The sequence below is a fragment of the Phocoena sinus genome, chromosome 15, assembly GCF_008692025.1.
Source record: "Phocoena sinus isolate mPhoSin1 chromosome 15, mPhoSin1.pri, whole genome shotgun sequence".
Classification (NCBI taxonomy): Eukaryota; Metazoa; Chordata; class Mammalia; order Artiodactyla; family Phocoenidae; genus Phocoena; species Phocoena sinus.
The window spans coordinates 43303598-43327090 of record NC_045777.1 but is presented as its reverse complement, the minus strand read 5'-3'; the positions used below and the strand labels follow the sequence as shown (position 1 = coordinate 43327090).

The 23493-nt window shown below is 55.6% G+C and overlaps 2 protein-coding genes across 4 annotated transcripts in view; one reads left to right on the top strand and one right to left on the bottom strand.

Annotated features, from left to right (window-relative positions):
- PYGB (glycogen phosphorylase B) overlaps positions 1-1856 on the top strand; it is a 54020-nt gene extending 52164 nt beyond the window's left edge. Inside the window, exon 20 of the mRNA XM_032606239.1 lies at positions 429-1856. Coding sequence (XP_032462130.1) covers positions 429-581 — 153 coding nt within the window. The 3' untranslated portion in view covers positions 582-1856. The remainder of the gene's footprint in view (positions 1-428) is intronic.
- A 2010-nt stretch (positions 1857-3866) lies between these two features.
- The window catches only part of ABHD12 (abhydrolase domain containing 12, lysophospholipase), a 68788-nt gene continuing 49161 nt past the window's right edge, over positions 3867-23493 (bottom strand). For 2 of the 3 annotated variants that reach the window (XM_032606251.1, XM_032606253.1), the window contains 11 exons: positions 18480-18585; positions 16192-16311; positions 13599-13629; positions 13116-13161; positions 10918-11047; positions 9734-9771; positions 9326-9405; positions 8299-8381; positions 6603-6681; positions 5500-5627; positions 3867-4543 (listed from right to left, as the gene is read on the bottom strand). In XM_032606251.1, the coding sequence (XP_032462142.1) occupies positions 4198-4543; positions 5500-5627; positions 6603-6681; positions 8299-8381; positions 9326-9405; positions 9734-9771; positions 10918-11047; positions 13116-13161; positions 13599-13629; positions 16192-16311; positions 18480-18585 (1187 nt within the window). In that variant the 3' untranslated portion in view covers positions 3867-4197. The remainder of the gene's footprint in view (positions 4544-5499; positions 5628-6602; positions 6682-8298; positions 8382-9325; positions 9406-9733; positions 9772-10917; positions 11048-13115; positions 13162-13598; positions 13630-16191; positions 16312-18479; positions 18586-23493) is intronic. The other variant, XM_032606254.1, reaches the window with a different exon arrangement.

Here is a 23493-nt window from a genome sequence, read left to right as displayed (position 1 = left end):
GGGGCAGATGGTTCATTGGCCAGGTCATTCAAGCAGATTCTTGGACACGGCCTGAGGGGTTTGTGTATCTGAGTTGTTGCCCACGTCTCACCCCACCCCCCACCCCCGAGGAAACAGCCCCTGATGTTCCCTCCTATGACAGAACAGGAGGGGGCCTAGAAACCGAGTGATCTTCCGGGCTCCGGGAGGAACTCTGCTTTCCTTTCGGGGAGGCCCCTCCTGGTGCTGGCTGCAGTCTGGGGGCGCATACTCCTCTGGTGGGGTGTCTGTGCAGTGTGTGCGCCGCACCCCAGCAGGACCTCTGTCTCGTCATCTGGAAACTTTCCTGGTGGGTGGGCCCCCTTCCCAGTGAACTCTTGGTTGGTTACCCAGGGCCTAAGCGCATCTGGGAACAGCCCGAGGTCACCGAGCACCGCTTCCCTCTGTAGAACCCCAAGGAGTGGACCAAAAAGGTCATCAGGAACATCGCTTGCTCGGGCAAGTTCTCCAGTGACCGGACCATCACGGAGTACGCCCGGGACATCTGGGGCGTGGAGCCCTCTGCCCTGAAGACCCCGCCCCCCAGCCTCCCCAGGGATTAGGCCTCTGCCCTCCCCCTCGGGACCAGAGGCGTTTGTTTTCTTGCTGACTGCCCGTTTCCAAGCACTTTGCGAGCACCCTGCTTTTTTTCAGTGCTGTTTCCGGGACGGCCATGGGGATCCGGGTGGTGGCTTTCGGGGGTTGGGTTGGGGGAAGATGCTGAGGTGAGATGCTCCCCCGTTTCCTGCAGGCAAGCAGGGCCCACAGCACTGAGCAGGGCAGCTGGCCTGCTGCTCTGCCCACCTGTCCCGTGGAGGTGGGGGAAGGTGGATTTGTCTGCTGGGCTCCCCGAAGCCTTGCACACGCCTTGCGTGAGCTCGTTTTTAGTTCTGAGCCTCTGGATTCTGGGGTCCGGCCAGGTAGCCGTGGTAAAGCCTGGGGCAGTGTGTGTTTCTGCAGCACCTCGTCCAGTGTGGCCCCAGTCCTCCCTGGCCCAGCTCTGCCTCCTGGCCATGCAGGGAGGGTCCACTGTGCTAGGCCATGTCCTCATAGCTGCTGTGTGGGCACCCAGCCCGGGGTTTCCAGATCGATCAGATAAAGAGGCCCCAGGACAACTGAGAGTGACACTGGGGACAACACCTGTGTCCAGTGTCTAGGGAGCTTTGGCTGGGACAAGGCTGGCTGATGCAGAATTCGTTTGGTTTTGCTTCTTCATAAGATTTTTCACAAGGAAATGAAACTAGCTGAAGCCTTTCCTTGTTTTAGCAACTAAAAATAGCACTTTTGAAGTTTAGTGCCTGGGGAGGCAATGCTGGGATGTTCTCACCTGGCCCTGGGCACCCAGGTGGGGTCCCCACCTCTGCTGGCTGAAGCTGAACACCCAGCCCCGCTGCAGATCTGTGCCTGTCGAGTCCAGGAGGGTGCGTTTCCGGTCTCACAGGAGGCCGGCCTCCCTCCTCCCAGCAGCATGACAACCTGGTCTGGAAAAGGACTGAGTGGGCCCAGAGAGGAGCCCACTTTCCATTCTGCCCAGAGAGCAGGCTGGTGCTGGGGAGGGCGGGTGAGCAGGTGGGAAGGACAGGGCCAGGGAGCAGGCAGGAGCTGCGGGCGGAAGCTTCCGGAGGCTGTCTCCTCAAATGCTGGACCTGGGTGGCACAGGGTCCTGCCCTCATCCCCATCCTGACTGCTCACCTCACCAGAGGCGTGGGGGTCTGTGGTTGCATCCCCAGCGCCCTCTGCTGCCCGTCCCTTAGGCCGAGTGTAACCATCACTGTGCCCCTCACTGTCACTGCCTCATGTGAGAAACGGATTAAACCTTCCTGCTTGTGCTCAGTTGATCTGGCCTCTGTGTGTCACTCTTGTGCCCAGGGCAGTCCATGTCCCAGCCGGGCTAAATTATGGTCCATCATTCCGGGACTGAGAACAGAAAGTTCTCTCACCCCCAACTGCATGTGGGGCTTAGAGCCACGAGTGCCTGAACCGTCAAACCCAGCCACTTGGAAAACTGTCTCCTGGGTGCTGGCATTTTTGGTGTGAATTGTACTGTTTTTTGCACCCATCTTTTGCCACCCACTCCTGGTCCTGGGAAGTGGAACGCCCTGGGGACCAAAACTCCTCCCCCCGACCCCAAACTGTATGGCTGCAGGTTAAATCAAGAACCCAGAGGGATGTGACTCGGGGCCATTGTTACCCAAAGTACCCAAGAACGCCGTGGACCCCTGCTGGTGGTGGGATGTGCGAGCCGCCCCTTGGTTGGGGGCACCTGAGATGCACATTCCTGGTCTCAGGTCTGGGGCAGCTCCTGGGACACATGCATCTGACGACCACAGTTCACAGCTGTGCACATCTCTTGCTGTTCCTGACCACCGACTGTTGTGACCCATTAAAGGGTCAGTCCTAACCCACAGTGTAAGCTTAGTCGCTCAGACCGAGGTAATAAGCTGAGATGCCACCAGGCAGAGATGTGTGGACCTGATTACTAATTACCTGACAGCTGACAAGGGCGGCAGCTACCAGCCCCATGATCCCTTATGCTTCCTTATCTTCAGACGGTCAGACACCTGTAAAAACACTAACAGCTTGTATTTTTACTTTATAGCCTACCTTATTCCGCACCCCCCAAAAAAATCTGAAGCAACTTACATAGACAAAATTTTAAGAAAAACAAGATGCAGACTTGAGCCCAGGCAGAGCAGGCCAGGTCTAGACGGCCTCATTGGTCAAGACAAGCTGGGGATGTGGCTCTGAGCTGCAGGGCCTCCAGGAGCCTCAGTGACTGAGAAAAGCATGAAGGGGCTGCCCTGGCCAGGCAGGCACTTCATGCTTTAGTTACATGAAGACGGTGTCAGGTGGGGATGGGTGTCCCAGCTGTGACGGAAGTCCAAGGAGACATGAAGCTGGGGGACGGGGTGGGGCCCTGCAGGCCGTGCTCACACCTGAATTGGATACCGGGAGTGCAGAGCAAACCCGTCCAGTAGAAGATAACTGACAAACTGACCTCAGGAGGGTCTGTTCCGTTTCAAACCCGGTTTAAGAAAGACATGGATTTTCCAGATATAAGAATCACCGTGGGCAGCTCTAAGGTGCTTCAGAAAGAGGGTGTAACCTGCTTCTGGGCTTCCAGCCAGGGCATAGCTGCTAACAGGCCACAAGGGGGGCAGGTAAACAAGCCCCTCCCCACCCTGGGGAATTCCTGCACTGCTGAGACTGGAAAGTGCCAGAGCCTGACGATCTAGGGGAGGAAGGCCTGCCATCAGGAGAGACCTAGGTGGACTGAAGTCCTCCGACCTGGGACAAACCCTGTACTGCACAGCTCGAAGCCCCCTTATTAAGCCACACACCCTGTCCTGCGAGAGAGGGCACTTAGCGGGGAGGTGAGAAGTGGGACAGCTGGCAGGCGCTGGCTGGGAGCGGCACACGTGCAGGGGAGGCTGGTTTCGCAAAAAGCCAAACAACAGAAGCGCCACCACCAGTGAGTGAACAGGGCAATGCTCGCGGGCCAGAAGGGTCCCTGGACTCCAGCAGCCTAAACCCCACCACCTGTCCATCAACACGGCAACAGTCAACGAGCTTCTTAACTATAAGGTTGGAAAGGTCACCTGCGTAGGCCTGGTTTTTAGAAAAATGCCATCTGCTCCACCTGGAGAAGCCATCTCCACCTCCCCACCGTGAACATGCCTTTCCCCAGAGGTAATGCCCCTCCGTGCTGGGCCTCAGTGTCTGGAAGGAAGTGGGAAAGAAGGGCCCATGATCCTTGGCCAACACCACCTCCCATATGGTCGGGTCCTGAGAGTGGCCTGGGACTGTGGGTAGGGCCTGGGCTGGAGGCGTCACTGAGAAAACAGACAGACCACCACCACGATTTTATTCTTAAATAAATGCTCAGTCTAAGGCCAGGTTAGGTAGACAGGTGGGTGGAAATCGGAGGAAGGCAGACCACGGGCACCTCCCCCGCTGAGAGCAGTGGGGCCGCCCAGGGAGGCAGGGACACCAAGGAAGGCAAGCAGGGTGCACAGGGCAGGAGGGGCTGATGGAACCACTAGAGTCCGTTCTGGGAAGGGACAGAAAGAACCCAAGTTTCCCCACATTCTCGAGGGTGGTGCCAGAAAGCTCAACGTGGTCCCAAGACCCCACGCCTCCTGCCCCAGGCTCCTGGTACCCAGCTCAGGAAGTGTGGGATCAACTAGCCGATGGCCAGAAAGCTCTGTCACTGTCTTCCCAGCAAGACCTCAGGTTGAGTGGCAGCAAGAGGAACAGAGGGCCACATGCCCGCCCCCCACGCTGTCCACAGAAACCTGTGCTCCCAGCCACCGGGGGCGGGCGCCTCAGGTCTGCCAGGGCCTCCTCTGCCTGGCCCGCTGGCATCCGAGTTCTCTCTCCAGGCACATCTCCAGGGTGCCGGGCTGGCCGGAGGAAGGGGGGGACAAGGGAGACATCTTCATGCTCCTTCAGGTGGCGAGTAACACTCAGTGCTGGCGCCCTGGTTCCGACTTCCCCAGGAATTCCCTGGACCAGAGGAGGAAACCTGTCGGCCAAACCTCTTGAGACCAAACCTGAGACCCCACCTTCTGTGGTCCTCCTACAGCCCACCTGGGGAGGCCGCAAAAGAGCCTGGAGGACCACACTTCCGCTCAGAAAACCCCGTGAGTTAAACAAGCAGGGCGCCAAGGGCAGCGCCCAAGTTAAGTCCCGACACACAGGAGCAAGGATGGGGTCACTAACTGCACCCCGATGTTGGAGCCATTCTCTGGTCTACATTTTATGTAATGTATTCCTTTTATGAAGAAACACCACAGTCCCAGAGCAAACCCATACTCATCACTGTCCCCTCGCAGCAACCCACATCCGTGAGGCAAGAAACTGCAAAAGAACGCCCCTGGAACCTCAAGGGCGAAGTGTGACCACTCGGCACACACCTCACCGAGGGCCGATTCCAGCACCCCGGGCTCATCAGAGGCCCCCCAGCCAGGACGTGCGGGCCGCCTGCACCCTCCAGCGGGAGGCAGGGAGCGCCTGGTCCATCCAAACCCTTTGCTGTGCCACCAGTGCACCCCTCATCCTCAGCCTCTGCGCCCAAGCTCGAGATGGGTGCCCGGGGTGGCAGCCCACGTCCTGGCCCAGGATTTCGGCCAGCGCAGTGCCGCCAGGAGCACAGCCTCCCTTCCAGAAGCAGCTGGGGACAAACAGGCCTTTGAGGAGCTGGCCCAGACCTGCACCCCCGTGCCCCACACAGGAGCAGCAACCTGACGGGCCTGTGGGAAGGGATGGAGGCCTGACCCAAAGCAGCTGTGGTGTCTGCTGCACGACCTGCACCACAGGGCGATCACAGCCCTCCTGACGGTGGGGACGGCCCGGGGGCTGACACTCCTGACCCCTCACTGTGACTCGGCCCCGAAATGGCTTTTGTAGCTGCGGCCGCACACGCCTGCCTGAGCCATCGCCACGCAGGACGGCGTCGCAGGTGAGAGGAGAGCGCCTCACCTCAGGATCCGCGGAAGCTCAGGGCTCTTGTAGATGTACTTGTGCCTGTAGCCAAGGTCTGAGTGGAAGGGGATGAATTGAACCTTGAAGTCTCGGAAGCTGCGTGACGGTGCAGCAATGTTGTAGAGCTGGGGGAGGGAGAGGCGGGTCAGCGACCGGGGCCTGGGGGTGACCTGCCTACTGGCCTCCCCCTGCAACAGACAGCAGCCCATGGCCACTGTCTCCAAAGAGCAGCCCAAGCCCCCCATGCACAGCGCCCTGCAGCCTGCCTCGCCCACAGCAGGGACCCTCAGGGCCACCACTCAAGACCCTCTCCATCCTCACGCCCGTCTTGCAGACTGCCCTTCCTCAGGGGCCTGCAGCACCACAGAGAACCACCTGCTACGGGATGCGGTGGTGGACTGAGTGCCAGAAGCAGCCCCGATGGCTCAGTCCCTGGGGCTGGGTGGGCTGTGTGCCTCAAACTTTGCCGTGTGCGTGGGTCAAGGCCCGCCAACAAGGTGGCTCAGGACCTATGCCACCTCAGCCCCCTCCTCGCAGCCCGGGATGGCCAGGTCATGTGCCCGAACCAGCTGGAGAAAAGGACCTGGCCCTCGCACACCTGCCTCAGGCCTGGTCTGATGTGGCCTGGGCGTCGCGCCCTCTAGCAGGCCAGCGCCATGGCCAGACAGTGCTCTCTCCCACCCTACCCCCACCTACAAATTTAATCAGGCTTCCTGGCAGCAAAGGCAAAGCAAATACAGCAAAAGCAGACACAGAGGCAACATGGCACCCTCTGTCGTCAGTCCCATCCCAGAGGCAAGAGAACAGGTGAGAGTTCTGTACCAATTCCAGCCGCTGGGGGAGAAGGGTTCTTTCCCTCCAGCCAGTAACTGGCAAACCCTCCTGACTGAGTCCCCTGTACGGGGGACCCAGGAGATATTCGTTTGCTTATTTTCACATTTCCTTCTGGGGCGTCATCAGCTGTCCAGCCCCGCCCCGACCCTGCTGCCAACCTCTGCCCTCTCCCTCACAAGGGGCCCTGCCAGCAGCAGGACCCTCCACACCTGCCTGGCCTAGCCTGGACTGAACATGAGTTTACCCGACGCCCGCCGGACACCCACCTTTCTGCCAAGCTGGAAGGGCACGACAGGGTCGTCCTCGGCGTGCAGGATGAGCAGGGAGCAGGAGATATGCTTCACACTGCAGGGAGGGAGAAAGGCGCTGGACTGGCCCCCAGGAGGAGCTGGGGTCTCCTGGGCTCCCAGTCCTGCCCACAGCAGGGACCTGGCTTAGAGAGCGCTTCACTGTGGTGTGGAACGCCTCAAACTGGGCATTTTAATAGAGAACTAGCATTTGATTTCTTAGATGTTTCCATCAATATCTATTCTAGATGACAGGTGTCAGTCAAATCTAGAGATCAATTCATTCACCAAATCGGGTCCCTGAATATTTCCTGGAAATTAAAAATTATTTTTTTGCTAGTAGACTATTCTTAAAAAGTTACAAAACAACATTTACAAACTAAGTAATTTAGGTGGGCCAGGAAACTCACTCAAATGAACTTTACTGGACATCTGTTGGCAAAAGAGCCACCCTCTAATTCATCTTTCGTGTAAATGACATTTAAGGTCACTCCTGAGAGTTTCGAGTAAATTAACATTCTCAACAGGTTCACAGGATCCTGTCCTTCAGCAAACCACCTAACAGAAGGACTGGATGGGCCCGGGGTCTCCTAGGCGCCCCTCACTGGGGTCTCACGGGGAGCTGCTGGATGCAGCAGATACCTGTTGTTGGCGATCCCATGCTGATCTGGGGACTTCACGAGGGCAGCCCCGGGGCAAGCCTGGCACCTGGCAGGACCAGGCCTGGGGGCGCACCGCCCCTCAGAGGCCCAACTCTGGCAGTCTGCAACTGCTGCTAGCGGCTCGCCAAGTTCACCCGCCCACCACGTTCCACTCCCAGGGTGCAGGGCTGCTGGTGTGCGAGTCACGCTTTGACGGGTGACATGTTTTCTGGACTTCCACCCACGAAGCTGCTTCGTAGCTTCTCTGACTCTGGAGGCCCCCCTCACATGCTGTCACCTTACCAAATATTTGGGAACAGACCTGCCCACCAAGCTGGGGCTCCTGACTTCCAGTGGGTGAGGGCCGGCCGGCCCACCAGCACTCACACAGGCTCAGCGGCGGGGCAGCCAAAGGTGGCTTTCTCACCGTTGTCATTTTTAGAGGGAACCCAGTCTACTCAGATAACTCTTCTTTAAAAAGTGTAGATTTTTAAATGTTAACTGCATATTCAGATAAGGATTTTTCCTTTTCTTTTTTTTGAAGAAATTAAACCCCATGAAATTAAGATATCACAAAGATAATGTCAGCAGAATCTGAACGTTGTTCAAAGAAACAGTCCTTAAATAGAACATGTAACTGCTGGTTCACCTCAGAGAAATACTTTTAATATTAAACTTAGTAACATCTTTCCATAACCAAACACAAAACCAATGGCTGAGGCAAAGTCATTTTTTGAATAACAGTTACTATTACTGCTTTAATACCTGTTTAGGAGTTCTGGTTTTGACATAATTTTCAAATAAAACAGCTTTATGGACCAAAAATATGTTGTCTTCCTATTTCTTTAATCTAATCCTACAGTCTTTCCACATTCCTGGTTCTCCTTCTCTAACTGACATTCCCTTTACAGAGACGTGTTGCTTAGAAAAGATCCCTATGTATTCAGAATCCTATCCTACTTGGTTAACGTGACTCAAGACACTTATTCTGGGGGTTCTTGGGGTTTTTCTAAATTCTCTTCCATGGTACTCACTTTTCATCATTTGCAAACTGAATTCCACTGCTTGTGATGGGATCAAGGAAGAACCAGTCAAACCCAGGGAAGTATCGATAGATCTGGAGGCAACATGTAGACAACAAGCAGAGGATCAATTAAAACACCCCCTGCAGGGCTGAGGGTCCAGACAGAGGTGCCGTGTGCCCAGGGGTCACTCCTGCTTCTGAGCAGGCTGACCTGTGGGCCCCCTGGAGCTGGGGGGGGGGGCGCCCCTGCCCTTCCTGACCCCCGCCCTCAGACTCCCTGCTCAAGAGGCCCCCAGACCGGCTGCAGGGGGGCTGCCCGCAAACAGGGCTCCCACACCTCAGACTAGGAGACCAGGCTTCCCACACACAACAGGCTGCCACCCCCAAGGAATGGGGTCCGTGTGGCTCGGGAGAAGAGCAACATCAAAGGAGACCCAACAAAGGACTCTTCTGTCTGCAACGGAGCAGCATGAGGTCGGGTGGGGCCAACACGGCTCCCCTGGACACACGGAAGCAGTGGGAGGAGGAAGAGGAAGAAATAGGGTACAGAGGACCCTCCTCTGGGCCTGGCCTGTAAATGGAGGGTCCAAGGCCTCGAATCTGGCCAGTGACGGCCCAACAGCATGTAATCCCCACCAGGGCTTCCCTGGGGTGCCCACCAGCTCCACTCCTGGGGAGGCAGCCGGGACAGCGCCCTCAGCCTGCACTGAGCCCCATGGGCAAGCAATGCCAGGGGGGCAAACCGTGCCGGGGGCAAGGCCTCCTGTGGGTACAGCCACCCTCAGGCAACCTGGCAGTGACCCCATCCTTCTACCTGGCACGAAGTTATAAACATCCTGAGCGGCTCTGTAGTCAGGCCAGTGACCAGAACTAAATGAGAATTAACTTTTAATAAAGTTTGTATTCATTAGACTATTTAAATAATTTTATGATATTTAAATTTATTTATTATACATATTTACTTAGTCATTTTTATATTTTATAGCAATTATTTTCATTATAAAAATAAGTCCATTTTTAATAAGATCTGTACTTGCCACTGAGAATGGATGGCTCTTAGCTTCTTCACGGATGTTAGTAAATGGAGATTCCAATATGAGGGCATCTGGAGGTGTCTCTAGATAAACAAACGGGGAACTGGGAGGTGAGCAAGAAACCCCAGTGAGACACAGTCCTCCACTCCCCATCCACGCACCCTCCACAGGACAGCGGAGCCCGGCCCCTGGTGAGGCCCCGCCAGCCGCTGGCGGATCGGGGGAAGGCCCTCAAGGGTCTGCTCAGGCCCCCACCTCAGCGCCTTGCTCTCGTCTCACTGCACGGCACGTCCACCACCACCCACTTCACGAGAAGCCCCAGGGCCTGGAGCACAGCCGGCTCCCCAACGCTCCACCCGCCCACGGGAGCCGGGCCATCCCCATGACGTGTGACCCCACACGAGCCCCTACCTCGCTCACAGAGGCGCCGCACCAGGTTTGTGGCCACTCTGGTAAGAAAAAAAAAAGTTCAGCTGAATTATGACAAAAATTGTTCCAGATGAGATCCTCCTAATACTCAAAGGTGACCGAGGAAGCCGGGGTCTGCGAAGTGACCAGTGGGGTTTTGGGCGGGGGGAGCACAGATGCCCCAGCCGTCAGCCAGCCCCTCCGACAGGGCACCTCCATGTCCCCGAGGCATGCACCTCACCTGGAGCAGCCCCTTCAGGCCACACAGCGGCGCCCCAGTTCACACCCGGTCCGTATGGGTGGGAGGAGGACAGCAGGGCCCAGGGCCGCCCCGTCGGCAGGGAGGAGGCTGCAGTCTGCCTGCACAGCTCCTGGGGGCGGCAGCACTTGCAGTCTGCCAGGCCTGGGGGCCTCCTGCCTTCCCGGGACCAACCTGGGTGGGTCCCATGCAGACACCCAGGGCAGGACGGCCTGCTCTCCTGTCCAGGTTTCAGTCCCCCCGTGAGGGCAGGCCAGGAGGCCCTGTCCCAGGCACTGCCCAGCCTGCGGCCCCAACCCGCCTGCGGCCCCAACCCGCCTGCAGCCACAGCGTCCAAAGGAAAGGCAGCAGAAAAACAGCAGGTGCTGGTCTTGGGCTCCTTTAGAAACACTGGCCCCTACGCCCGTGGAAGCGATGCAGGCGGCTCACGTGGAACATCGAAGTGCTTCCTGTCTTGGCAGATGGAGGAAGGGAACCACCGCTGCTGCCTACCCAAGTTCTTTGGTGACGACGCCAAGCGTGGGCTAAGGGGCCCACCATTTGCAAACAGAACCAAGGCCCTGGCTCCTGGGCTTGCTGGGCAGCATATATGTCCTCAGCCAGGCCAAGGGAAGCCCGAGTGCCCTGTCCCGTTCTGCTCGGACCCACCTCCTCAGGGCACAGTCCCGCTGAGGCGCGCCTGCATCCTCCCTGCGGAGGAGACGGCACGGCACCTCCACGACTGCTGTTGTGCCTCCCGTCACTTCCTGGTTGAGGAGCTGAAGTATCTCAAGCCCCTCGTGGTCTCTGCGGTGCTTCATCCCCTGCCCCCATCATAGCACTAACGGTGCTACAGGTTCCAGAGGACTCCGGGGCCCCTAGGAGAGCCTGGGCTGGACAGTTGCCCGTGAAGACCTGCTCCTGCAAAGGCCACGCGGGGAATTCTTACCCAGTGCCGAGGGAATGGCCCCAAATATACACAGGGTTGTCTCCACTTCGCGCTTTGATCCAGTCAAAAACATGGAGTGCGTCGTACGTCATGCCCCGCTCCGACGGCGTTCCTACTGAGTCACCCCAACCTGGGAAAGCAGCAGCAAGAGGAGGACGTCACATGCAGCCCAGGGGACCTCGAGGGGCAAGCCCACCTCCTCCCCCTTCTCAGCAGGAGGCCCAGAACGTCTGGGGCCTCAAGGTCTCGGCCAAGCCAGCTCTTCTTCTCCCACCTCCTCAGCTGTCACAACCTCTGAACCTAAACGGCCATCCACCCGCCCTCATCTGAGTCTCGATGAGCAGCTGAGCAGACGGGGTGGTCAGACATGCAGACCCCTGCCGGCTCCAACATCCGGGGCTTGGCACCAGGATGAGGCACTGACAGGCTCAGCCAGTGAGAGTCCAGTCCACCCTGGGGCCCCTGAGCCCAGCCCTGACTGCATGGCCCAGCTGTGGTCCAGCTGTGGACAGGCGTGGAGAGGCCCCCAGACAGGCAGATTCCAGGCTCAGGGCAACTCTGACCCAGAAAGGAAGGGGCTTTTAGCATCCTGTTTGCTTAACAGAGGAAAGCCAACTGTCTCGGCCCCTAAACCTTGACCTCCCAAGGGACCTTCCCTCCAGATTCTCAAAGTCAAGTGTGACTGTCATTTCCAGCAGCTCAGCAGTGAGTCATCATCAAATGATCTGAAAGCACCACAAGGCTCAGAAAGAGCAAGTCCTGCTACACAAGCAAAACCCAGAGGCAGGGGTACCACAGGCCACCTCCCCGGGGCATCCCAGACCCAGATTAGGGAAGGAGCCAATGTCAGGGACAAGGCCAGTGTGAGGGCTTGGGGCACTGGTGGGGGAAGGGACAAAGAGACAGGGAGAGACACAGAGAGACAGAGACAGGGACAAACTCTTGTTTGGCTTAGAAAGGCAGAGACTCAATGGGAAATGAAAAGAGGAAGTGATAGATGGGATCTTACTTCTGTTGCAAGCACCAGGAGGCGAACAAGGAAGAGGCCACCCCCTCACTACCCTGAGGTTCCAGCGGCAGGAGCAGGAGGAAAGGATGGGCCTCATTTCAGAGTTTCTCCAACCCAGCTCCCTCCTCCTGATGGAACACTCTTCCACAAAAGAACCATCCCTCACCCTATGGTCGGCAGAATAATGGCCCCCAAAGATGTCCATGTCCAACCCCGAAACCTGTGCCTCTGGTACCTTACACGGCAAGGGGAATGAAGGGTGCAGAAGGAAAGAGGCTGCGAATCAGGAGACCCTGGGATGGGAGATTATCCTGATCAGCGTGAGCCCCAAGTAATCACAGGGTCTTTATGCTCAGAAGGGAGACAGAAGTCAGAGCCAGAGTGATGCAGACTCAGGCCACAGGCAAGGAGTGAGGGTGGCCTGGAGAAGCTGGAAGAGACCAGGAACCTGACTCTCCTCTGGAGCTTCCAGCCGTGCCCACACCTTGACTTATTCCAGTGGCTAACGATTTTGAACTCCTGACCTCCAGAACATCAAGATAATAAGTCTGTGCTGTTTCGAGACATTTACGTTTGTGGTAACTTGTTGCAGCAGCAAGAGGAAACTCTTCCAAAGTTCACATCCAGGTGATGTCAACCGGCTCCTGAGTCTGTGGATGTGGACCCCACCCCCTTACCCCCAATCAGGGTGAGCTGGACAAGAGGCCTTTAGCCCTTTGACCTCTCCCGCCAAGGACTGTCCAAGGCACACACTTGCCACACAGCTGCTCCCTGACAACACAAAGCATTTTCCTCACGCATCAAACTGTGGGAGGCTAGAAAGAAGAAATACTGAGGGGCGAGAAGATGAGTCTCTCTCTTCCCCGTCTCCATAACGTCAACAAAACCAGCTGTGCTGAACATGAAACGTGTCTAGCTGTGGGGAAAGTCTGAGTCCAATAAAGAAAAGACAGTACTTTCTACTTATAAAATGCGGCTGACAGAGGGTGTGTGCTGGGGTTCCAGGCACCCTACAGGGGTGGATGCCCGCAGGACACACCTCCGAAGACCCTGACCCTCCAACCACCTCCACGTGCTCACAATTGCCACAGGTCACGGCAGAGCTGCCAGCCGCGCAGGAGCCTCTCAGAGCAACACCTGCATATCCCACACCGACCTGGAGGAAGCGGGGCAAGTACGGAGCCCTCACCTCTGTAGTCAAAGGTAACCACGTGGTAGCCAAGGGAACTCAGCACCTGGAAGTGAAAAACAAACACCTGGGCAACATGGCTCTGACTAAACCCACTAAACCCAAGCAATTCCAAGTGACTTTATGTAATTTGCCAATTTCTGGCATATGATCTACAAAGTCCATTCATCCCGATCTTGGAAACTATCCCCAGAGGCAGCAAAATGGGAAGCATTCCATGGGGAGACGTCCATAACAGGCAGTGTTAAAAAGATCAACAATGAGTATTAACTCAAAATTATTAGGAGGACCCCCTTCTGTTCACGCGTCCTGGAAAGAACAGCCAGAAGCAGGAGGCAAGCAACGCTCCATCTGTCACAGACCGTGTGGGTCACACCCCATGGGCACTGCTCCATCCATCTGTCCACTGTGTGGCCCCTTCTGTCTGTCATAAGCTAAGGGCACCGCTCTGTCCATCATAAACTGTGTGCCGTCCTCACCTACCTTGTAAAGCTCCACCCGGTGGTCGCCTCCTCTAGATCATCAGGGAAAGGAAACAAGCATGGCTGTTAGTGCATCTTCTCGGAAAGGGGGCCCAGGATCAGCACGGCAGCATCTGGGCCCTTAGTGCCTGGTCCCCAAATCTACACGGGAGGCTGATGGACAGGTCACCTCCTCCTCAGGGCACCTACATGGCTCCCAGCTTGCCTCCACAGTATGGTGCCAAACAAGGGGGATATTTCTTAACTATTACCTCACCTTTGGTTTGAGTAGGCCATACAAACCTTCAGTACAAACCCCAGAAGACACAAAGGGCCCCTCAGCTCCCCAGTGTCCAGGACCACCCATGAACAGGAGGGAAGCACTTCCTTGCTGGCACACACACCACGGGGACAGGCCACAGGCACCTCCCGCCCCAACCTTTTCACCTACAGAGCCACAGCCAACTCTCAGAACTCTCCTCCTCGGCCATTCACGCCCTCCCCTCGTGGTCACTTTGGTTCTTTCCCACCTGCTGCTAACTGAGCTTCTGCTGCTGCGGCCACCCCCTAATGTCCTTCCACACACGTGTGTCCGTGGGTGGATGCTGGGTCGAAGGTGCCATCGTGATCTGACAGCCACTGTGAGCCTCCTAGCCCCTCCCCAGCAGGCTCCAGCTTCCGCGGCTCGGCCGAACACCACGGCCGAGCAGGCGCCACTGCTGGCACCGCCTCACGCCTGCACCTCTCTCCAAGGACTGTCCACCTCTTTCTCGCACTTTCTGCCCAGATGCTGGCTGGCTGTTACGGTGCACAGACACCCAAGCAGGGACAGAGCTGCCTCGGGAGGGAGACACATCAGCAGGCGGGCTCACCCTCACCAGACTTCTCAGCTCTTTCCCTTCTTTATGAGGAGCATTTGGCCAATTTCCGGGGTGTGTGTTCACGGGGCGAGCGTCCTCAGGGGAGGCGAGAACACGACGAAGGAGGAAAGTCAATATAACCCAGAAACACTCACTCAAAGGACTTCGCTTCAAGACCAGAAAGAAATACTGCAGTGTCTTCAGTTATCTTTGCAACCATTTGTCATGGCTCTTTTCTAAATGTTCCCAGTACCCTACCTTGAGCAAGAAGGGGGATTTAGAGCGTGATGGGGCTGGGGGCATCCTGGGGGTCCGAGTCTCAGGGAACCACGGCTGCTGCTGTCCTGCCCGGCTGGGTGGCCGCTGAGATCTGCAGCCTGAGTAGTCCTTGGGGATGGGGGTGGGGGCGGGCAGCAAACCTTCAAAGTCACAAGATTCCTTCCACCCTGAAGTTACAGATAGACTTTGTCTTCTTTACCATGTGATTGGCACTGCTCACAAAGAACTCCAAACTTCCCTCATTTATAGAAAGAGGCTACAGGAGCTGTTTGTATTCACTTGCTCTTTGAAAAGCGGAAGACAAACCCGCTGTAGCTTGTCCCAGACGAAGGGAACGCAGACTGCCAAGTGCGTGCTGAGTCAGTAGCTCAGCGCTCCGCTCTCCCGGCTCAGAGTGTCCTTGTGGGGCCCACTTCCTGGACATCCTGCTACATCCTCTGTGTAGCCCCTCTGCCCAGACGCCCTCTGTGGCCTGCTTTGTCCTCCTCGCCGGTTCTGCCTGTGAAATGACTGACCCCAGCCCGGCCCCGCGGTGCCCGGCCTCCTGCTGCTTCTTGCTGGCTGTCTCTCACGAGACCCAAGGAACAGGGACCCTCCCAGGGGTTTCAGGCAATGCTTGTTCAGAAAACGCCCCTCTTCCTCTCACCCCACCAGCTCTCCTGCAGATTCTTCTCAACAAGGCTGACCATGTGGGCTGGAAGGGGCCCTCTTTGAACAATGGCTCCAGTCCCCGCTTGTCTGAAAGACATCCATTAAACCTACTCTCGAACAGCACCTGGGCGAGGGCTTTATCTGCACAGACGCAGGTGCTTCCTTGATGGCCCAGTGGGATGCGCTGGCACTGCCGGCTCAGGGCTGCGAGTACCCTGGCCTGAGAGCGTGGCATGGCAGCCCCCGAGGACAAGCTTGTCCCTGCATGCTCAGCTGGGTCTCTTCATGGGACTCCCCCACCTTCAACGTCACCCTCGCCCCTCCCCAGGAAGCATGCCTCCCCCTCCAGCAGGGCACACCTGCCAGCGAGAAAGTTTCTTCAGACCAGACAGCAGATGCTGGGTGAGCAGAGGCGACCTCCTGGGCACACAGTGGCTCTGCAGGGTCTCAACAAACCTCGGCTGAGGGACCATGCCTCCTGCCCACTGAGAAGCCTTGTTCCCTAACCCAGGAAGAAGGACACCCCTCTGGCTGAGGCTCTCGGTCGCTCTGACAACCTCCATCCCACCCCAGGCACGAGCTTCAGACCAGGGATTTCTGGACACAGCTGCCCACATCTGCTCAGCCGGTGGTTTCCAAGCAAGCAGGCCCGGTCCACCTTGCACACAGCCCTGCTCTGCTCTGGGCCTGTGGGAACACGACTTCATGCAAGCTTCTCCCAAACCCCAGACAAACCCTGCCTCCTCCTGTGTTCTCAGGACGTCCGTGTCCCAGGTGCACCCACGCTCTCACTGCGATGGGCCCCACAAAGGAGCCCCTCCTCACCTGGTGCCCGCGTTCCCGTGCAGGTACAGGATGATCGGGTGGCTAGAAGCCAAGGCATCCTCATACCACATCTGGTCCTTCCCTTGGGCGTTCTTCCACCAGACAGCGGGGACAGTGTGCCTGGAAGCAGAAGCAGAGGGGAGCGGCAGGTGACGCGCCTGCAGACGGGATGCCCACGGCTCAAGTCACAACTGAGCGGACAGCAGGAGGCCGGGTGGGCCGACTCCAAGCTGTGAGGGCAGCTTCTGGCAGCTGAGGCAGGTCATTTCCTGACTCGCGGATGGGCCCTCTCTGGGCCCCAGAAGCTTGCCCCAGCAGCAGTTACTAGGGGTGGGGTGACAGCCACTCCTCCTGTATAAAGGGGAAGCTATGTGAGCTCAGACCCCTTCCAGCTGGGTTCCAGCACAGAACGGGCACTGAATGGACACTGAGCAACGCCACATCCCCTCAAACTCATCCATGTCTTTAAGCACGTGACTTAACTCACGATGCAAGACATATCGTGCTGTTATATGTACTAATTCAGCAACACGGGTCTACGGGCTGGACTGGAAGCCCGGCCATCCTTAATGCACCATTTCTAACACAGAGCCTGTCCACAAGCCGTCTTGGCACTGACGCACCTCTGCAGGAGACGTCACAGGCCCACGTGAGCAGTCCTTCCGTGCCTGGCCAGGCAGGTGGACACTTGTCTATGTGGCCAAACCCTCCTTTAGAGAGGTGCTCTGGTTCATCTTAACTCAGGACACATCAAAGTCACTGTTCATCACTGGGGAGGGTCTGATTTAATTCCTTTTTTCTGTAAAACTTATTCAAATTCATTCTTGGGAAGTTTTAAAAACATTACATGGCCGATTTCTTCTTTTCTAAGTGTTAGCATCTCGTTTCTAACGTAGTCTCTCTGACCCATTTCAGAGGATTGCATTTTGGGTGGTTCTGAATGCTGCAATTATCACTCTCCCACAATTACAAACCTATGAGAGGGAAAGGTACATTTGGAAGGTGCTGGGAGCTGATATGCCTCCAGCAGCCAGGCTACCCAAACTCGGAGCTCCTGACAAAGGCCCAGGCAAGCTCTCCATCCCTGGGCTCCTCCCTCTGCCTGGCAGAGGGGAGCTGCCCTCCCACCACCACCCGCCTCCAGCTCCTCCGCAGCAGCAGGACATGGCGAGATGCCAGTGAGGGCAGGTGGTGAATGGAGCTGCTGCCACCCAAGGGCCCGCACTGTGATCAAGACAGTGCAGGGAGCAGACCTGGGCGGGCAGTGGTGCCCACCAGCACACAGCGGCTGTCGCTTCCCAGAGACTCATGTGGTCATCACCAACACAACCTTCACAGGTAACTGTCCACAAATACCTGTCCTGTAACACGGCTGTTCTGCTCGAGGAAGAAGCCTGGCTGAGCCCACATCTTCAAAGCACAGACCCTCTTAATCATCAGGAGAGCCGCCAATTCCCCCAAACACCTTCGAGCAAAACATGTCAGGCTTCTGACTGAAAATGAAAATGCACAGCGGCCTGCATGCACACACTGGTCGTAAATGCTCCGTTAAAACAAACCAGAAATGACCAAAGACAGCCCCAGCCTCAGCCACTACGAACCAGAACCTCCCTCTCACTCTCTGGTCTTTACGCAGGAGCCCCTGCCCTCCGCACAGCACAGGGAAGCAATTCAGAGCACTTCACTCAGAAGCTTCTCACGTCCACAGCAGTTCTACTGAGACAAAGGCAGCAATTCAGAGCTGCTTCTGAGAGAAAGAGAAGACGCCACAGGAAAGGCGGTCCGCTCTGGTTCTGTTGTTTGTAAACACCAACTAGTCCACAGAAAAAGCATTAAATCATATTCCAAAGAAATGCCAAGAAGTCACAGAACTTAGGCCCAACCTAAATTTATGGCTAAAAAAGTAAACGCTAAGAAAAGAGCAAAGGCCACCACTACCAAGAGCTGCGAGTGCTGTGAAAGAAATGCAGCTGTTTGCAACAACTGGGTGGGCCCTTCTCTGCAAGACAGGTGTGGCTCAAGCCTGCGCTCACGATTCTGTGATATATTCTGTTTCTGGCGTTCTTCTCTCCTGGAAACGAGGCTTTCTGCAAAAACCAATCTGGTTTGAAAACCTCAGAACAGAGCTGGTGCTGCCATCTCGTGCCCCATTATTCAAGGAATTTAGCTGAGATCTTTCTTTTGGAAACAGCAGGCAAAATATAAAAATGGACAAGCAAGAGTTTCAGAGACGGCTCTGCTATCAAGAGGCGGTGCCCGGCCCTGCAGCCCTGAGGCTGTACACTCACCAGACTCCAAGGGTCACGTCTTCCTCTGGCTGGAGGTAGTAATTACAGGTGTGATTCAAACCTTGATCCTGTGGTTTTTTCAAATCAATGAAATAGGGAACGCGCACTGTGGGGGACAAAGAGATGGAAACCAGGATTAGTGAGGGTGGACGGACACACACGTACACAGCAGAGGTGAAGCTCTCAAAAAGTGCCAAGTACTTTCCCAACGCCATACTGCCTGGGGCACCGGGCCCTCCAGCCTCAGGCGGGGCTGGAGGTACGTGTATCCACAGATCCTTCGGCAAGGACGAGGTCCAAGCAGGGACCCACTGAAGGCTGTTCAAGGTGTGAGAAGATGTGAAGGAGGGAAGGAAAGATCCTTGGGAGACCTGAGGGTCGGCCTGGCCATGAGAGAGGCTGGAGACAAGGAGGCTACGACTGAAGGCTGGAGCCAGGGTGCTGGGGGAGGGACTGTGGGAAAGGCGACAGATGGATGTGTGTTCTGGACCTGGGGCCACGGGCTTGATGACCACCTGAATGTGAGTGCGGGCCAGGTAAGTGGGATTCTGAGGTTCCTAGTGCTGTCATTTAACAGAGAGTGAGGCCGAAGATGAGGAGTGGGTGCCAGAGGTGGAGGAATCCACAGAACCCACAAGCCACACAGAGTCGAGGGAAGGCATGGGAACATAACAGCAGCTACTCATTCAGCCCTGAATTTAACAGGTGACCTGTCGACAGGGCAACGGCTGATAAACTGCAGTGCACCCAACGATGGGAAGCCCTGGGCCTTCAGACAGAGGCAGCCGATATCGACAGACTTGGAAGAACCTCTGTGAATTACAGGCAGGTGAGAAGAGCAGGGAAGGAGGGTAAGATCACTGTGCTGCGGCTACGTAATCCCATGTCGCCACTGTACAAGCAAGCAACACCAATGCCAATACCAACACCAACACAGTGTGGCTTGGAAAGAAATACAGAGAGACACACCAGGCTGTGAACATGGGTTTAAAGTGTGTGTGGGGGTGGAGGCCAGTGTGTAATTTTCCCCTTGTATACCAGTGCACTTTTATTGCTTGAGATGAACACAATTTTTGAAGTTATATTTAGTTGAAAAATGAAAAACAAAAAACCAAACCTTGAGATGGGATTTACTCACATTATAAAATGGCAATTCCCAGAGTGGGTGGGGACAAAGTGCAGTGTAGCCCTGACTTCCAGCCAGTCTTCAACAAGGAAGTCATGCAACTCTGGTTTTCTTTGGTGAAGAGAGTAGTTTCATTGTGTAACTCACACGGCCTCTCGGCACCAGAGCCCTGCATGCCCACTTCACGCCCCAGGGCCTTTGCACCTGCTGCGCCCCCAATACTCTGCACCCACATACCTACATTCCAGCTCTTACTTCGTCAAATGTCCCCACGGCTCAGTAAATGTTCACTGAAGAAATGAAACAGCCAACTCACGAGGACGTGGAGATATGCACATGCTCCTTCCCCCCCCCCCCCCCCCCGGAATTCCCTGAGCTTTTAAACCATGGGGAAGACAAATCCTCCCACCAGGGCTGCTTTTGAACCTCCAGCTTCTTAATCCTTCTCTTTTCCAAGCAGCAGGCTACATTTTAAAAACTTTAATTATTTTCTCTCAAAAGAAAACCGGCACTCAAAGGAGGTGGCATCCTATTTACTGGTGCACCTTCCTGGTACTCTGACCACCGTCCCTGAACCAGGCTGGTACGACTGTGACCACAGCACTTGCTCAACCATAGGTCACATGTGATGATTCTGGGATTTGCACCCAGGCAGCCCGACTCCATAGCCCACACTCTTGACTAATCGGATAGGAAGTGAGGAAGGTAAACTGGCTCTGATCCTGGTGGGCCCTGAATGTTCTCGAATTGGGTCCCCCCAAAAGATATATTGAAGTCCTAACCCCCAGCACATCAGAAGGTGACCTCATTTGGAAACAGAGTCTTTACAGAGATAATCAAGCTTAAGTAAGGTCATTTGGTGGACCTGCTCTAATACGACTGGTGTCCTTATCAAAAGGGAATTTGGATACAGACAGACAGAAGGAAGCCAACATGAAGTCACAGGAGAAGGCAGCCGTGTGATGGAGGCAGGGGCAGCAGTGGTGCTGCTACAAGCCAAGGAACACCAGCCACCACCAGAGGCTGGGAAGAGGCAAGGAAGAGGGAGCCCAGGCCTGCCAACACAGGGATTTCGAAGCTCCAGAACTGGGAGAGAATACATTTCTGTAGTTTTAAGCCACCCCGTCTGTGGTGTCTGTTATGCTGTGGAGTCAGAGTTCACTCTGACAACATCCTCAGGGAGGGTTCCTGACCAGCAGGTCTAGCAAGGTCTCCCCTGCACGCGTCTCTTTCAGACGGAAGTGCCCACTCCTGCCATCCCTGGCGACTGCTCCGTGCTGGGGAAGCCGAGGCTGCAGCGTCAGGTGGCAGTTCATCATCTGACCACTGAGGGGAAACGACTTTGTCAGTAAAACTCTGAATATGTCCAACAAGTGCTGATTCAATCAACTCTGCTCCTGAGGCCAGAGTGCCCGTGCTAAAGGGAAGGTGGGCACCATCGAGGGCTGAGGGCACTGCTGTCAGGCCTCATGGGCTCTCTCCCAGAAAAGGCAGCCATGCAGCTTACGCGCTGCCCCAGAGTTCCGAGAGGGCCCCTACCAGTGAAAAGCATCTTCCGAAGATTAGCAGTTAATCTTAAAAGCTTCCAAACCCGAGAAATCTAGAACCAAGAAACTCAATTCTGCTCTAGGACAGACTCATCCCACCAAGCCCGTCCTCCGGTTCACTTTCATTTCTGTTTTAGAAACCGTGGGAAAGGATGCATTTAATGCACCAAGTGCAGCAGGTACTGCCTGTGTGCCTCCCCTCCAGCTAGCGAGAGGTGCCTGGTGAGTCCCGGGGGGTGAGACAGCCCCAGAGGAACCACCTGGCCACTACTGGTAAAAGCAAGCAGAACTTCTGCAAGACAAAGGAACGGAGTCAAGGGGTGCAGGGCCCCAGGCTGGCCTGAGGAGGGTCCAGGATCTGCCTGGACCAGAACACGGCTCACTCCTGCTGGCCTTCGTGTGGCCACAGCCCTTGGCCCGTGACTCTGGGATGCAGGCTGGAGCCCACCCTCCTGGCCCCTGCTTCCACCGCAGGGCTGAAGCAAGGAGAGAGCACCCAGCCCGCCAGCAGTCCCCTGAGGTGGCAGGGGCAGGAGTCGGGAGCCGAGGACAGTGACCCAGCTCCTCATCGCTATCAATTACAAGCTCCGCCTCACACAGAAGTTGAGTGCACAGCCCAGGGACCCAGCACACAGGCCCATGCAGCTGTCAGGACCAGGCCTCTGGTTTCTCCTGCTTCCCCAGCTGTGTATCATCCACCCTCTGACCTCGTTGTCATTTATCAGCAACCACAAACATCATCGGGAGCGATTTAGAAAGGACCCTCAAGAGATGATGCTCGGTAAGCAGTGAGTAAACACATGAATGAACAGAAAACAACTGAGTCTGCCATCCTTTCCTCAGCCAATCTAGAAGATACTCGTGGGGTGAGAGGCCAGAACTCCTGGGCTGCAGGGAACACGTCTGACTGCCTGAGAACTTTGAACATCGGGGCTATGCCCCATCCCAGGCACTGAGTAAAGACCACCCTGATATACGGGAAGAGGTGGGGCACCAACAAGGGAAGGGCCGGGAAGGCCCTCTGGGTTTTATCAAACGCCAGTTCCCCGAAGGGCTCTGGGCTTCCACAAGAAGAAAGGGATAAGGAAAGAAAGCTATCAGGGATCACAGGGACTGCTAAGGGGAAGGAAAAAGAGGAGGCTGAAGGACTGCCGTCCCGTGGAAGCTGTAGTGGACAGGCTGGCCTTCTGCTTGAACAACAAATGAGCTATTCATATATTAACCCTAATCTCCAAAAAAGGCCCAAGGCAGTGTGCAGACAAGAGCAGTTTTACACCAGCCTCTGAACGGAAACATTCCTTCCCACCAGGAGATGGTTCTAAATCCCAGGGCAAAGACTGTGACAAGGCGCTGCTATCACGACAACATCGCCGGGCTGGGGGCGGGGGTACCGACTTTTGAATGGAGTATCGAAAAGCACATATATTTATGCTAACATGTACAGACACATACAAAAAGGCCAGCAGGAAATAAACAATGTGACAGCAATTTTCTCTGAACAAGTTTCATTTTCTTCTTCATGCCTTTCAGAGTTTTTCAGTTCATCTTTTGTTTTTAGAAAGATCATGTATTTTTTATGAAAATATATTTTAAGTAGAATAATGCCTTAAATCATAGATGCTATCCTTCATCTAACGCTTATTTATCTGAGTTATACATTTAGTTTCAGATAGAGTTGCTATGAACTTATTAAGACTATTTTAATCATGTTTTGGGGCCCAAAAGATTGTTACACTTCCTTCAATATCCAAATGGAAATCCACAGCTCACAATTCACATCTTGAGGAGACAAGAACGAAGGTGCCCCCTGAACACGCAGGCCCTCCAGAAGCGTGAGATGAAACTGCCAAGTCACACCACAAGACAGCCTGGAGATCCCCATCTCCTCCACGGGGAGGGGCACACACAACCATCCCACTTCCACACAGCAGGCATATGGAAACAAGGAGTCGGGGACGGGTGTCTCTCTGGGGGGTGCAGGGCGGCCCCACGGCCCAGCCTGGCCCTCCCTCTTCTGTGCCAGAGAACCCAGGAACATCCTGCCATTTCATTAGGAAATCAACAGTGCAAAATTTGTGGGCTGTGTCTAAAGTTACCCCAATGATTGACCTAAAGAAAATCAACTCTATTCAAATATTTGCTGGGACCCCGCGGTGTGGCAGCCCAGAGGGCAGCAGGCCACCTGCTGCCAAGACACCTGCCCAAGGGGCCTGGAGTTGTCCGGAGGCCTGCCTTGTGGAAAAGCTGTGCAGGGCTGACTCTAAGGTTTACTATTGGGAAATCTGCAGCCTGTGGCTTCGTGTTTGCGTGTAACTCAAACTCTCTTCTGTGCTAGACTGAC